The 13,294-nt window shown below is 39.0% G+C and overlaps 1 protein-coding gene across 2 annotated transcripts in view; it reads right to left on the bottom strand.

Moving 5' to 3' along the window:
* Positions 1-1,168: 1,168 nt before the first annotated feature.
* The window catches only part of zpld1a (zona pellucida-like domain containing 1a), an 89,573-nt gene continuing 77,447 nt past the window's right edge, over positions 1,169-13,294 (bottom strand). The window contains exons 11-12 of one of the 2 annotated variants that reach the window (NM_001165392.1): positions 3,434-3,463; positions 1,169-2,850 (exon numbers count right to left, since the gene is read on the bottom strand). In NM_001165392.1, coding sequence (NP_001158864.1) covers positions 2,675-2,850; positions 3,434-3,463 — 206 coding nt within the window. In that variant the 3' untranslated portion in view covers positions 1,169-2,674. The remainder of the gene's footprint in view (positions 2,851-3,433; positions 3,464-13,294) is intronic. The other variant, XM_014195688.2, reaches the window with a different exon arrangement.

The raw sequence follows: 13,294 nt of genomic DNA, 5'->3' as shown, positions 1-13,294 counted from the left end.
ATGGAATGATTGGCCATATTTTGTTCTGACTATGCTCTTCAAGAGGTGATGCTATAACAACCAAATAGTTAACATTTATTGAACAGTCCCTTGAAAACGGCATGCAGTTGTCAATGGTTTTGGCGGAGCTGGGGGTCTCCTTTTCCCCCAGAAGCCAAATTATACATTCTGTGATGTATTGTGATGTTTTACTGATAATGACATACAGCGCATTCGGAAAGTATTCAGACCCCTTGACTTTTTCCACATTTTGATGCATTACAGCCTAATTCTAAAATGGATTAAATTGTTTTTGTTCCTCATCAATCTACACAGAATACCCCCATAATGACAAAGCAAAGACAGGTTTAAAGAGTTTTAGCACATTTATTGCAATTAAAAAACTGAAATATCACTTTTACATAAGTATTCAGACCCTTTACTCAGTACTTTGTTGAAGCACCTTTGGCAGCGATTACTGCCTTGAGTCTTCATGGGTATGACGCTACAAGCTTGCCACACCTGTATTTGGGGAGTTTCTTCAATTCTTCTCTGCAGATCCTCTCAACCTTTGTCAGGTTGGAAGGGGAGCGTTGCTGGACAGCTATTTTCAGGTCTCTCCAGAGATGTTCAATCAGGTTCAAGTCCGGGCTCTGGCTTGGCCACTCAAGGACATTCAGAGACTTGTCCCGAAGCCACTCCTACGTGGTCTTGGCTGTGTGCTTAGGGTTGCTGTCCTGTTGGAAGGTTAACCGTCGCCCCAGTCTGAGGTCCTGAGAGATCTGGAGCAGGTTTTCATCAAGGATCTTTCTGTACTTTGCTCCGTTCACCTTTCCCTCAATCTTAGAGTCCCATTCCCTGCCACTGAAACACATCCCCACAGCATGATGCTGTCAGCACAATGCTTCATCGTAGGGATGGTGCCAGGTTTCCTCCAGATGTGTAGCATGTCTGGGAGCTGTACGTATAATTCCGTCGACCTCATAACTTGGTTTTGCTTTGAAAACCATAGCTTGGTTTTGCAATATAGACAGTTGTGTGCCTTTCCAAATCAGGTCCAATCAATTGAATTTACCACAGGTGGACTCCAATCAAGTTGTCGAAACATCTCAAGGATGATCAACGGAAACAGGATGCACCTGAGCTCAATATCGAGTCTCATAGTAAAGGGTCTGAAAACGTATGTAAATAAGGTTTCGCTGTTTTTATTTAATACATTTGAAAAAATTTCTCAACCTGTTTTCACTTTGTCATTATAGAGTATTGTTTGTTGATTGTTGAGTATTTATATTTATTTAATGTTATAATAATGCTGTAATGTAACAAAATGTGGAAAAAGGGAAGGGGTCTGAATACTTTCCGAATTCACTCTATATTTGACTGTGATATGTGGTTGTCCCACCTAGCTATAAGATAAATGCACTAACTGTAAGTCACTCTGGATATCAGCGTCTGCTAAATGACAAAAATGTTTATATTTTACATACAGATCTCATATTACTGCATTGAATCATTTTTTGTATATATATGTTATATATATATATATATACACAGAAAATTATTTATATTTTTGCAAATATATATATATATATAGACTGATCTCATAGACATTTTCTCATAGACATTTTCGTCATTATATATTGATGTCACAAAGGTATAATTTGTACAGTTTTTTATAAAAAATGTAGTTATGTCACATTTGACTTCATAAAACCTAGCTGTGCTACTTTTTTCTCTGAAAGGGAGGCAGATATATAGCATTTTGCAACAAAACATGATTATTTTTCTCTCTGAAATGAAACCTTTTTTTGTAGATTTCAAACAAACAGACCAATCCCTTTCATAATTTATTTAAACAATAAAAGCTAATATAACCAACATTTCTGAAAATGTATATTATAGCGTTTTGGAATGAAACTCTTGGTACACATTTCACTAAAAAGCCTAATATCAATCCAAAATGTAATTTAAACTAGTAAAACAATTTGAAGATTGCATTAATTTAGGTAGAGCATTTACCTAGCATTCATGAGTAATGACCTATCAATTAATGTATTATAATCATTATACTAACTATGGTACTTATCAGCAATATTAATAACATAATGGATATAAAATGTAACTAGTATATTTTTTTGTTAGCTTTTCATTCATTACAACCCTTACACAGTGGTCTAAGTCTTTTCAGGAAATTAACGAAATCCAACCCCAGGCTCTTTTCTGAGTTTTTTAATAATTGCATAGGATGTTGTTTAGAGGTCACTCATGTTATATCCAGTTCAAGGATAGCGTTTACATTTCTCCCTGTAAACATACCAACTAAACAAGAATTTGGTGTTAGACCAGTTTATTCTACGCTATATGTATTTCTTGTAAATTATCCTTTACCCTGCAATAGGACGCCGAGTAGCTGAGGTATTAAATTTAACTGAAATCCACTTTGCAAATTAAACGCTTAACAATAACCGGACTGTCACTGGGTTGAAACAATATAAGTACAATACATACAAAGAAATATACATTCTCGAGATGTCAACTATACCTATGCTAACATGAATTATACAGTACAGTTTACATTCATATAAATGAACAATTTGGGATTTTCACTCTACTGTAAATGTGTACATGTGAGTCCCACTCTCTCCTTCTATGGAGGGGGAAGGCAAGATCTTGGGAGCAGGGGCGATCGCTGGAGTTAGTTGAAAGCTGGGTTGCGAGCCCCCGACAAGATGGTCGGTGGGGCCCTCTTGCCCTTGAGGAGGGTAAGGGATAAGATGAAGAAACACAGGCTCATTACACCAAGGATGATGATGCCTGAGATAAGTGCGCTGGTCACCGTGTTCATCCGAAACACTGGGCTGTTTAGTTGAGCTACAACAAACAAAAAAAGACCAATGAAAGCAATAGGGCAGTTGATTATTATGACAATAGTGATACTGCCTGCTAAAATCTAAGAAGAAAAGTAACAGGGACATTGCTATTTCAGTATTTCTTTAGAATTTCTTGCATCAAAGTAGTTAAAAGAAGACTAGTCGCAATAATGTAAAAATCCTATTGGTACCTTTTAATGCGCGACGCTAAACAGAAATCCGAACAAGCTTACACATACCTTAACCCAACTTATTACCATACTATTACAATGTTATTGACACTTATTTCTGCGCTGTAAAGGAATAGTTCATTCAAATTACAAATATTGGTTTCTTTACCCTGTAAGCAGTCTATTGACAAGGTATGACAGCAATCCATATTGGCCAGGTTTTGTTGACCTGGCCACGTCCAAATGCGCATTTCAAGTCCAAATCATATTTAAGTATGTAAAATATATTGTGTAGCGAAATCAAGTTACTTTATAATGATTTGGACGTGAAAAATGCTAATATTCATTTTAGAAGGGAATCAGAAGGAACAAGAGTTTAGGTTGATTATCAGGAACTAAATATGAAGGGCTTACCTAGTTGTGAGTTGTTCATTGGAGTGTCATCTGTGGAACATAAAAAGGCAATTTAAGAGTACACCACTTCTCTACATGTACCAGACCTGGGTCAAATACACATACAATTATTAAAGTGTGCTTCATTTAGTTTGGAGTTTGCACTTTAAGGACTTCTTCATTGGGTCCATTGTATCTGTGAAATTAAATCAAGCACACATCAAGTATTTGAAAGTATCTGACATAGACCTAAAATTAGGGGTGATGATAAGATGACGCTGACAGACATGGCAGCTCTGCTTCTAGCTCCTAAGCAACTTCGGTCACTTTAATAATGTTTACATACCACTTTACTCCTTTCATACTCTATTCTATTTTACTGTATTTTAGTCAATGCCACTGACATTGCTCATCCAAATATTTATTAATTTCTTAATTCCATTATTTTACTTTTAGATTTGTGTGTATTTGTCACGACTTCCACCGAAGTCGGTTCCTCTCCTTGTTCGGGCGGTGTTCGGGGTTCATCGTCACCGGCTTTCTAGCTACCACCGATCCATGTTTCTTTGTCCATTTGCTATGTCTTGATTGTTCACACCTGGTTCCTATCTCGTTATGATTATTTCCCTATTTAAACCCTCTGGTTCTCATGATGTTTTGTGCGTTATTGTTTTCCTGTTTGTCGTGTTAGTTGTGTTTCGTCAGTATTGTTTATCCCTGCTTGGATTTTTACTCATGAGTTTTTTTCTAGAGTAAATTAGTTATTTTACTCAGTTCGGTGTCCTGCGCTTGACTCTGTTCCTCACCTCCACTATACTGACACTGACAGAATAACGCACCATATTATGGAGTCAGCAGGCGCATCAGTTCCTCCGGTACCAGTAGAGGAACAAGTCCAGCAGCACGCTACAATGCTACAACATCTTGGCATAGCCATGGATCGCGTGCTGCTCACCATGGAGCGTTGGGAAAAAGGGGTTTTTCCTACGAATTCATCCACATCACCTCAACCAACACCACTGCTGCCCACCCCTCCGTCAATTGGACCCAGTGGGATTAGGCTCTCGCTTCCAGGGGCTTATGATGGAACGGCTGCCGGATGCAAGGGTTTCCTGCTCCAGATGGAACTATACCTGGCGACCGTACCCAGTGCCCTCGGGATACAATGCATTCTAGTTGTCATGTAAACGTCTGTCAGACCGAAGATGTTATAATAAAACAAGGGGAAGGGATGGTTCACTCATCTCTCGAGTAAACTTTTGGAATGAAATTATGGAAGTGAATGATACAAACAGACCCAACTCATCTTGTAACCTCTTGTCTTTGGTTGACACGAAAAAACAATTATGATTGCGCACAAACTACCCATCGTCGGATTATTTTAGATTTTTGGAAAGTGTTTGTCAATTATTTCGATCACTGGTGAGGTCACACATGATGTGATGAATTGTAAATAGTCATTTCTATTAGCTAATTTAAAATATGGTTTCGGTCAGCCAAGACTTAGCTAAATATGACCTCTTGTGTTAGGTCACTCTTTCTTTAGTTAGCGCTACAACTAATGTAGCCTACATTTTCCGGTTTGGATGAGAATTGTGTTATGCTGTCGCCACTTCAGACATTCACAGAACATTGCATCCAAAAATAAACTTCTCACATTGAGGACATAATGTTGTAAAGACTGTTTGTGCAAAATGTGTGGCCACCTCAAACACTGACTGTTGTGTAATCGTAACTGGACATTCTAAGTGTTCTAATCACACCGGTTTGAGCGTACGCTGTAGGGACCACTGTAAAATGATCACACCCATGTGTTTGTATGTGTAAAAGGGCCAGGGGTTTTTTCCTAGCCACCGTGCTTCTGCATTGCTTGCTGTTTGGGGTTTTAGGCTGGGTTTCTGTATAACCACATAGTGACATCTGCTAATGTAACAAGGGCTTTACAAATACATTTCATTTGATTGATGACATGAAGTAATAAGAGCTATTGTTTTAAGATATTATTGACGTAGCATGCCCTAAATGGAGAGACCCACAAGGCACTTTAAGAGAATGGTTTGTCACACCCTGATCTGTTTCACCTGTCTTTGTTTGTCTCCACCCCCTCCAGGTGTCAACCATCTTCCCATTATCCCCAATGTATTTATACCTGTGTTCTCTGTTTGTTGCCAGTTCGTCTTATCAGGTCTTACAAGCATTCTTTCCTGCCTTCCTGTTTCTCTAGTTCTGTTTTCTAGTTTTTCCCAGTTCTGATCATTCTGTTTGCCCTGCTGTCCTGTACCTGCCTGACTCTGACCTGATTATGAACCTCTGCCTGCCCTGACCCTGAGCCTGACTGCCGTCCTGTACCTGCCTGACTCTGACCAGATCACGAACCTCTGCCTTACCTCAACCTGCCCTTTGCCTGCCCCGTGTTCCTAATAAATCATCTAAGAACTGTACTATCCGCCTCCTGTGTCTGCATCTGGGTCATATCCTGAGTCGTGATTTGGTTAGGTATAAGAAATTACACTGATCAAAAATATAAATGCAAGATGTAAAGTTTTGGTCACATGTCTCATGAGCTAAAATAAAATAACCCCGAAATTGTCCATACTCACAAATATCTGATTTCTCTCAGATTTTGTGCACACATTTGTTTACAACTTGTTAGTAAGCATTTCTCCTTTGCCAAGATAATCCAGCTGAACCTCTCTGGGAAATGTGGGATGCTAGGGCCAAATTCAAAACAACAAAAATCTCATAATTCAAATTTCTCACACATACAAGTATTATACACCATTTTAAAGATAAACTTCTCGTTAATCCAACCACAGTGTCCGATTTCAAAAAGGCTTTATGGCGAAAGCATACCATTAGATTATGTTAGGACAGCACCTAGACAAGAAAAACCACACAGCCATTTTCCAAGCAAGGAGAGGAGTCACAAAAACCAGAAATACAGCTAAAATGAATCACTAACCTTTGATGATCTTCATCAGATGGCACTCATAGGACTTCATATTACACAATACATGTATGTTTTGCTCGATAAAGTTCATATTTATATCCCAAAACCACATTTTACATTGGCGTGTAATGTTCAGAAATGTTTTGCCTCCAAAACATCCGGTGAATGAGCACATCAATTTACAGAAATAGTCATCATAAACTTTGATAAAAGATACAAGTGTCATGCACAGAATTATAGATAAACTTCTCCTTAATGCAACCGCTGTGTCAGATTTCAAAAAAGCTTCACGGAGAAAGCACACCTTGCGATAATCTGAGTACAGCCCTCAAAACAAGCCATACAGATACCCGCCATGTTGTGGAGTCAACCAAAGTCAGAAATAGTGTTATAAATATTCACTTACCTTTGATGATCTTCATCGGAATGCACTCCCAGGAATCCCAGTTCCACAATAAATGTTCGATAAAGTTCATCTTTATGTCCAAATACCTCCATTTTGTTTGCGCGTTTAGTCCAGCATTCCAAATTTACTAAGTGCGCGAGTTTAGTCCAGACGAAAAGTCAAAATAGTTACAGTACAGTTTGTAGAAACATGTCAAACGATATATAGAATCGATCTTTAGGATGTTTCTATCATACATTTTCAATAATATTCCAACAGGACAATTCCTTTGTCTTTAGAATTGAAAGGAAAGGCAGCTCGCTCTCATGGCCGTGCGCATGACTGAGCTCATGCAATTTTCCAGACACCTGATACAATCAGCTCTTATTCTCTCCCCATTCACAGTAGAAGCCTGAAAGAACGTTCAAAAGACTGTTGACATCTAGTAGAAGCCTTAGGAAGTGCAATATGACCCCACAGACGCAGTATATTGGAGAGGCAATCCCTTGAAAAACTACAAACCTCAGATTTCCCACTTCCTGGGTGGATTTTTTCTCAGGTTTTTGCCTGCCATATGAGTTCTGTTATACTCACAGACATCATTCAAACAGTTTTAGAAACTTCAGAGTGTTTCCTAACCAAATCTACTAATTATATGCATATTATAGCTTTTGGCCCTGAGTATCAGGCAGTTTACTTTGGGCACGCTTTTCATCCCAGCTACTCAATACTGCCCCCCTTTCCCAAAGAAGTTAAACAGCATGCTGGGGCAAAAAAACGCCACTGTAAAATGTGCAGTTTTGTCACACAACACAATGCCACAGATGTCTCAAGTTTTGAGGGAGCATACAATTGGCATGCTGAATGCAGGAATTTCCACCAGAGCTGTTGCCAGAGAATTTAATGTTAATTTCTCTGCCATAAGCCACATCCAACATCGTTTTAGAGAATTTGGCAGTACGTCCAACCTGCCTCACAACCACAGACCACATTTATGGCGTTGGATGGGCGAGCGGTATGCTGATGTCAACATTGTGAACAGAGTGCCCCATTTTCCGTAGCATAAGCTAAGGACAACAAACACAATTGCATTTTATCGATGGCAATTTGAATGCACAGAGATGACATGACGAGATCATGAGGCCCATTGTCGTGCCATTCATCCACCGCCATCCCCTTATGTTTCAGCATGATAATGCACGGCACCATGTCGCAAGCATCTGTACACAATTCATGGAAGCTGAAAATGTCCCAGTTCTTCCATGGCCTGCATACACACCAGATATGTTACCCATTGAACCTGTTTGGGATGCTCTGGATCGAGGTGTACGAAAGCGTGTTCCAGTTCTCACCAATATCCAGCAACTTCGCACATACACTGAAGAGGAGTAGTACAACATTCCACAAGCCTCAATCAACAGCCTGATCAACTCTATGCGATGAAGATGTTTTGCATTCCATGTGGAAAATGGTGGCCACACCAGATACTGGTATCTGTGACCAACAGATTTATATCTGAATGTGAAATCCATAGATTAGGGCCCGAATGAATTTATTTCAATTGACTGACATCCTTATATGAACTGTAACTCTTTGAAATTGTTGCATGTTGCAATTATATTTTTGTTCAGTGTATACAGTACCAGTCAAAAGTTTGGACACACCTACTCATTACGGGGATTTTCTTAATTTTCACTATTTTCTAACACATCATGTAGGATCAAAAAAGTGTTAAACAATATATTTGAGAGTCATCAAAATAGCCACCCTTTGCCTTGATGACAGCTTTGCACACTCTTTGTCACGCCCTGACCATAGAGAGCCCTTGGTTCTCTATGGTGTAGTAGGTCAGGGCGTGACTAGGGGGTGTTCTAGTTCAATATTTTTATGTTGGTGTTTTGTATGGTTCCCAATTAGAGGCAGCTGGTAATCTTTGCCTCTAATTGGGGATCATATTTAGGTAGCCTGTCACGGTTGTCGTCGGATTGAGACCAAAACGCAGCGGGTATATGTGTATTCATCTTCTTTTATTAACCTGTTAGGGCTAGGGGGCAGTATTGACACGGCTGGATAAAAAACGTACCCGATTTAATCTGGTTACTACTCCTGCCCAGTAACTAGAATATGCATATAATTATTGGCTTTGGATAGAAAACACGCTAAAGTTTCTAAAACTGTTTGAATGGTGTCTGTGAGTATAACAGAACTCATATGGCAGGCCAAAACCTGAGAAGATTCCATGCAGGAAGTGGCCTGTCTGACAAGTTGTGTTTCATCTTGGCTCTTTTTATTGAAGACTGAGGATCTTTGCTATAACGTGACACATCCTACGGCTCCCATAGGCTCTCAGAGCCCGGGAAAAAGCTGAACGATATCGAGGGAGCCTCTGGCTGAAACACTTTATCGCGTTTGGCAAGTGGCCGATCAGAGTACTATGGGCTTAGGCGCGTGCCCGAGTCGACCCCATGCTTTATTTTCTTTCGTCTGTTTACCTAAACGCAGATTCCCGGTCGGAATATTATCGCTTTTTTTTTAGAAAAATGGCATAAAAATTGATTTTAAACAGCGGTTGACATGCTTCGAAGTACGGTAATGGAATATTTAGACATTTTTTGTCACGAATTGCGCCATGCTCGTCACCCTTATTTACCGTTTCGGATAGTGTCTTGAACGCACGAACAAAACGCCGCTATTTGGATATAACGATGGATTATTTTGGACCAAACCAACATTTGTTATTGAAGTAGCAGTCCTGGGAGTGCATTCTGACGAAGACAGCAAAGGTAATAACATTTTTCTTATAGTAAATCTGACTTTGGTGAGTGCTAAAGTTGCTGGGTGTCTAAATAGCTAGCCCTGTGATGCCGGGCTATCTACTGAGAATATTGCAAAATGTGCTTTCACCGAAAAGCTATTTTAAAATCGGACATATCGAGTGCATAGAGGAGTTCTGTATCTATAATTCTTAAAATAATTGTTATGCTTTTTACACCATTTTAAAGACAAGACTCTCGTTAATCTAACCACACTGTCCGATTTCAAAAAGGCTTTACAACGAAAGCAAAACATTAGATTATGTCAGCAGAGTACCCAGCCAGAAATAATCAGACACCCATTTTTCAAGCTAGCATATAATGTCACAAAAACCCAGAAGACAGCTAAATGCAGCACTAACCTTTGATGATCTTCATCAGATGACACACCTAGGACATTATGTTATACAATACATGCATGTTTTGTTCAATCAAGTTCATATTTATATAAAAAACAGCTTTTTACATTAGCATGTGACGTTCAGAACTAGCATACCCCCCGCAAACCTCCGGTGAATTTACTAAATTACTCACGATAAACGTTCACAAAAAACATAACAATTATTTTAAGAATTATAGATACAAAACTCCTTTGTGCAATCAAGGTGTCCGATTTTAACCTCTCTGGGCTAGGCGGGACGAATTCGTCCCACCTACTCAACAGCCAGTCTAATCCAGTGGCGCGATTTTCAAATACCTTAGAAATGCTATTACTTCAATTTCTCAAACATATAACTATTTTACAGCATTTTAAAGACAAGACTCTCGTTAGTCTAACCACACTGTCCGATTTCAAAAAGGCTTTACAACGAAAGCAAAACATTAGATTATGTCAGCAGAGTACCCAGTCAGAAATAATCAGACACCCATTTTTCAAGCTAGCATATAATGTCACAAAAACCCAGAAGACAGCTAAATGCAGCACTAACCTTTGATGATCTTCATCAGATGACAACCCTAGGACATTATGTTATACAATACATGCATGTTTTGTTCAATCAAGTTCATATTTATATCAAAAACCAGCTTTTTACATTAGCATGTGACGTTCAGAACTAGCATACCCCCCACAAACCTCCGGTGAATTTACTAAATTACTCACGATAAACGTTCACAAAAAACATAACAATTATTTTAAGAATTATAGATACAGAACTCCTTTGTGCAATCGAGGTGTCCGATTTTAAAATAGCTTTTCGGTGAAAGCACATTTTGCAATATTCTCAGTAGATAGCCCAGCCATCACGGCTAGCCATTTAGACACCGACCAAGTTTAGCCCTGACCAAACTCCGATTTACTATTACAAAAGTTTGATTACCTTTGTTGTCTTCGTCAGAATGCACTCCCAGGACTGCTACTTCAATAACAAATGTTGGTTTGGTCCAAAATAATCCATCGTTATATCCGAATAGCGGCATTTTGTTTGTGCGTTCCAGACACTATCCGAAATGGTAAATCAGGGTCGCGAGCATGGCGCAATTCGTGACAAAAAAATTCTAAATATTACATTACCGTACTTCGAAGCATGTCAACCGCTGTTTAAAATCCATTTTTCTCGTAAAAAAGCGAGAATATTCCGACCGGGAATCTCCTTTTAGGTAAACAGAGGAAAGAAAACAAAGCTTTCGGTCGACGCGGGCACGAGCCTGAGTCTCACAGTACTGTAACCAGCCACTACCCAAACGCGCTACTTTGTTTCAGCCAGAGCCTGCAAAGCCACGATTCAGCTTTTTGCCGCCTTCTGAGAGCCCATGTGAGCCGTAGGAAGTGTCACGTAACAGCAGAGGTCCTTTGTAATGGATAGAGATGACAAAGAAGTCCAAGAAATGGTCAGAGAGGGCGCTTCCTGTTTGGAATCTTCTCAGGTTTTGGCCTGCCAAATTAGTTCTGTTATACTCACAGACACCATGCAAACAGTTTTAGAAACTTTAGGGTGTTTTCTATCCAAAGCCAATAATTATATGCATATTCTAGTTACTGGGCAGGAGTAGTAACCAGATTAAATCGGGTACGTTTTTTTATCCAGCCGTGTCAATACTGCCCCCTAGCCATAACCTGTTAGGGCTAGGGGGCAGCATTTGCACGTCTGGATAAAAAAAATGTACCCGATTTAATCTGGTTACTAATCCTACCCAGTAACTAGAATATGCATATACTTATTATATATGGATAGAAAACACTCTAAAGTTTCTAAAACTGTTTGAATGGTGTCTGTGAGTATAACAGAACTCATTTGGCAGGCAAAACCCTGAGACATTTTCTGACAGGAAGTGGATACCTGATGTGTTGTATTGACTTTAAACCTATCCCATTGAAAAACACAGGGGCTGAGGAATATTTTGGCACTTCCTATTGCTTCCACTAGATGTCACCAGCCTTTACAAAGTGTTTTGAGTCTTCTGGAGGGAGATCTGACCGAACAAGAGCCATGGAACGATGATGTCCCATTAGACACCTGGCGCGAGTTCATGTTGGGTACCCTCGTTCCAATACGTTATAAAAGAGTATGCATTCGTCCACCTTGAATATTATTCATGTTCTGGTTAAAAAAGGCCCTAATGATTTATGCTATACAACGTTTGACATGTTTGAACGAACGTAAATATATTTTTTCCCCTCGTTCATGACGAGAAGTCCGGCTGGCTTAGATCATGTGCTAACAAGACGGAGATTTTTAGACATAAATGATGAGCTTTTTTGAACAAAACTACATTCGTTATGGACCTGTGATACCTGGAAGTGACATCTGATGAAGAGAATCAAAGGTAATGGATTATTTACATAGTATTTTCGATTTTAGATCTCCCCAACATGACGTCTAGTCTGTATCGCAACGCGTATTTTTCTGGGCGCAGTGCTCAGATTATTGCAAAGTGTGATTTCCCAGTAAGGTTATTTTTAAATCTGGCAAGTTGATTGCGTTCAAGAGATGTAAATCTATAATTCTTTAAATGACAATATAATATTTTACCAATGTTTTCTAATTTTAATTATTTAATTTGTGACGCTGACTTGACTGCCGGTTATTGGAGGGAAACGATTTCCTCAACATCAATGCCATAGTAAAACGCTGTTTTTGGATATAAATATGAACTTGATAGAACTAAAAATGCATGCATTGTCTAACATAATGTCCTAGGAGTGTCATCTGATGGAGATTGTAAAAGGTTAGTGCATCATTTTAGCTGGTTTTATGGTTTTGGTGACCCTGTCTTTGACTTGACAAAACATTACACACAACTCTTGTAAATGTACTGTCCTAACATACTCTAAATTTATGCTTTCGCCGTAAAACCTTTTTGAAATCGTAAAACGTGGTTAGATTAAGGAGATGTTTATCTTTCAAATGGTGTAAAATAGTTGTATTTTTGAAAAATTTTAATTTTGACATTTATTTGGATTCAAATTTGTCGCTCTTGAAATGCACCTGCTGTTGATGGAGTGCACCACGGGTGGCACGCTAGCGTCCCACCTAGCCCATAGAGGATAACAGGTTATGTAAATTAGATATTTCTGTATTTCATTTCCAATAAATCTGTAAACATTTCTAAAAACGGGTTTTCACTTTATCATTATGGGGTATTGTGTGTAATAATATTTAATACATTTTGAATTCAGGCTGTAACAACAAAATGTGGAATAAGTCAAGGGGAATGGATACTTTCTGAAGGCACTGTATATGTGACTCACCACCTGGATTCGGTCTAATTGTTACGTCCTGACCAATATAAGG

Source organism: Salmo salar, chromosome ssa04 (genome assembly GCF_905237065.1).
Source record: "Salmo salar chromosome ssa04, Ssal_v3.1, whole genome shotgun sequence".
NCBI classification, from domain to species: domain Eukaryota; kingdom Metazoa; phylum Chordata; class Actinopteri; order Salmoniformes; family Salmonidae; genus Salmo; species Salmo salar.
Note: the sequence above shows the minus strand (reverse complement) of the source record. Positions and strands in the feature narration are given on the sequence as shown.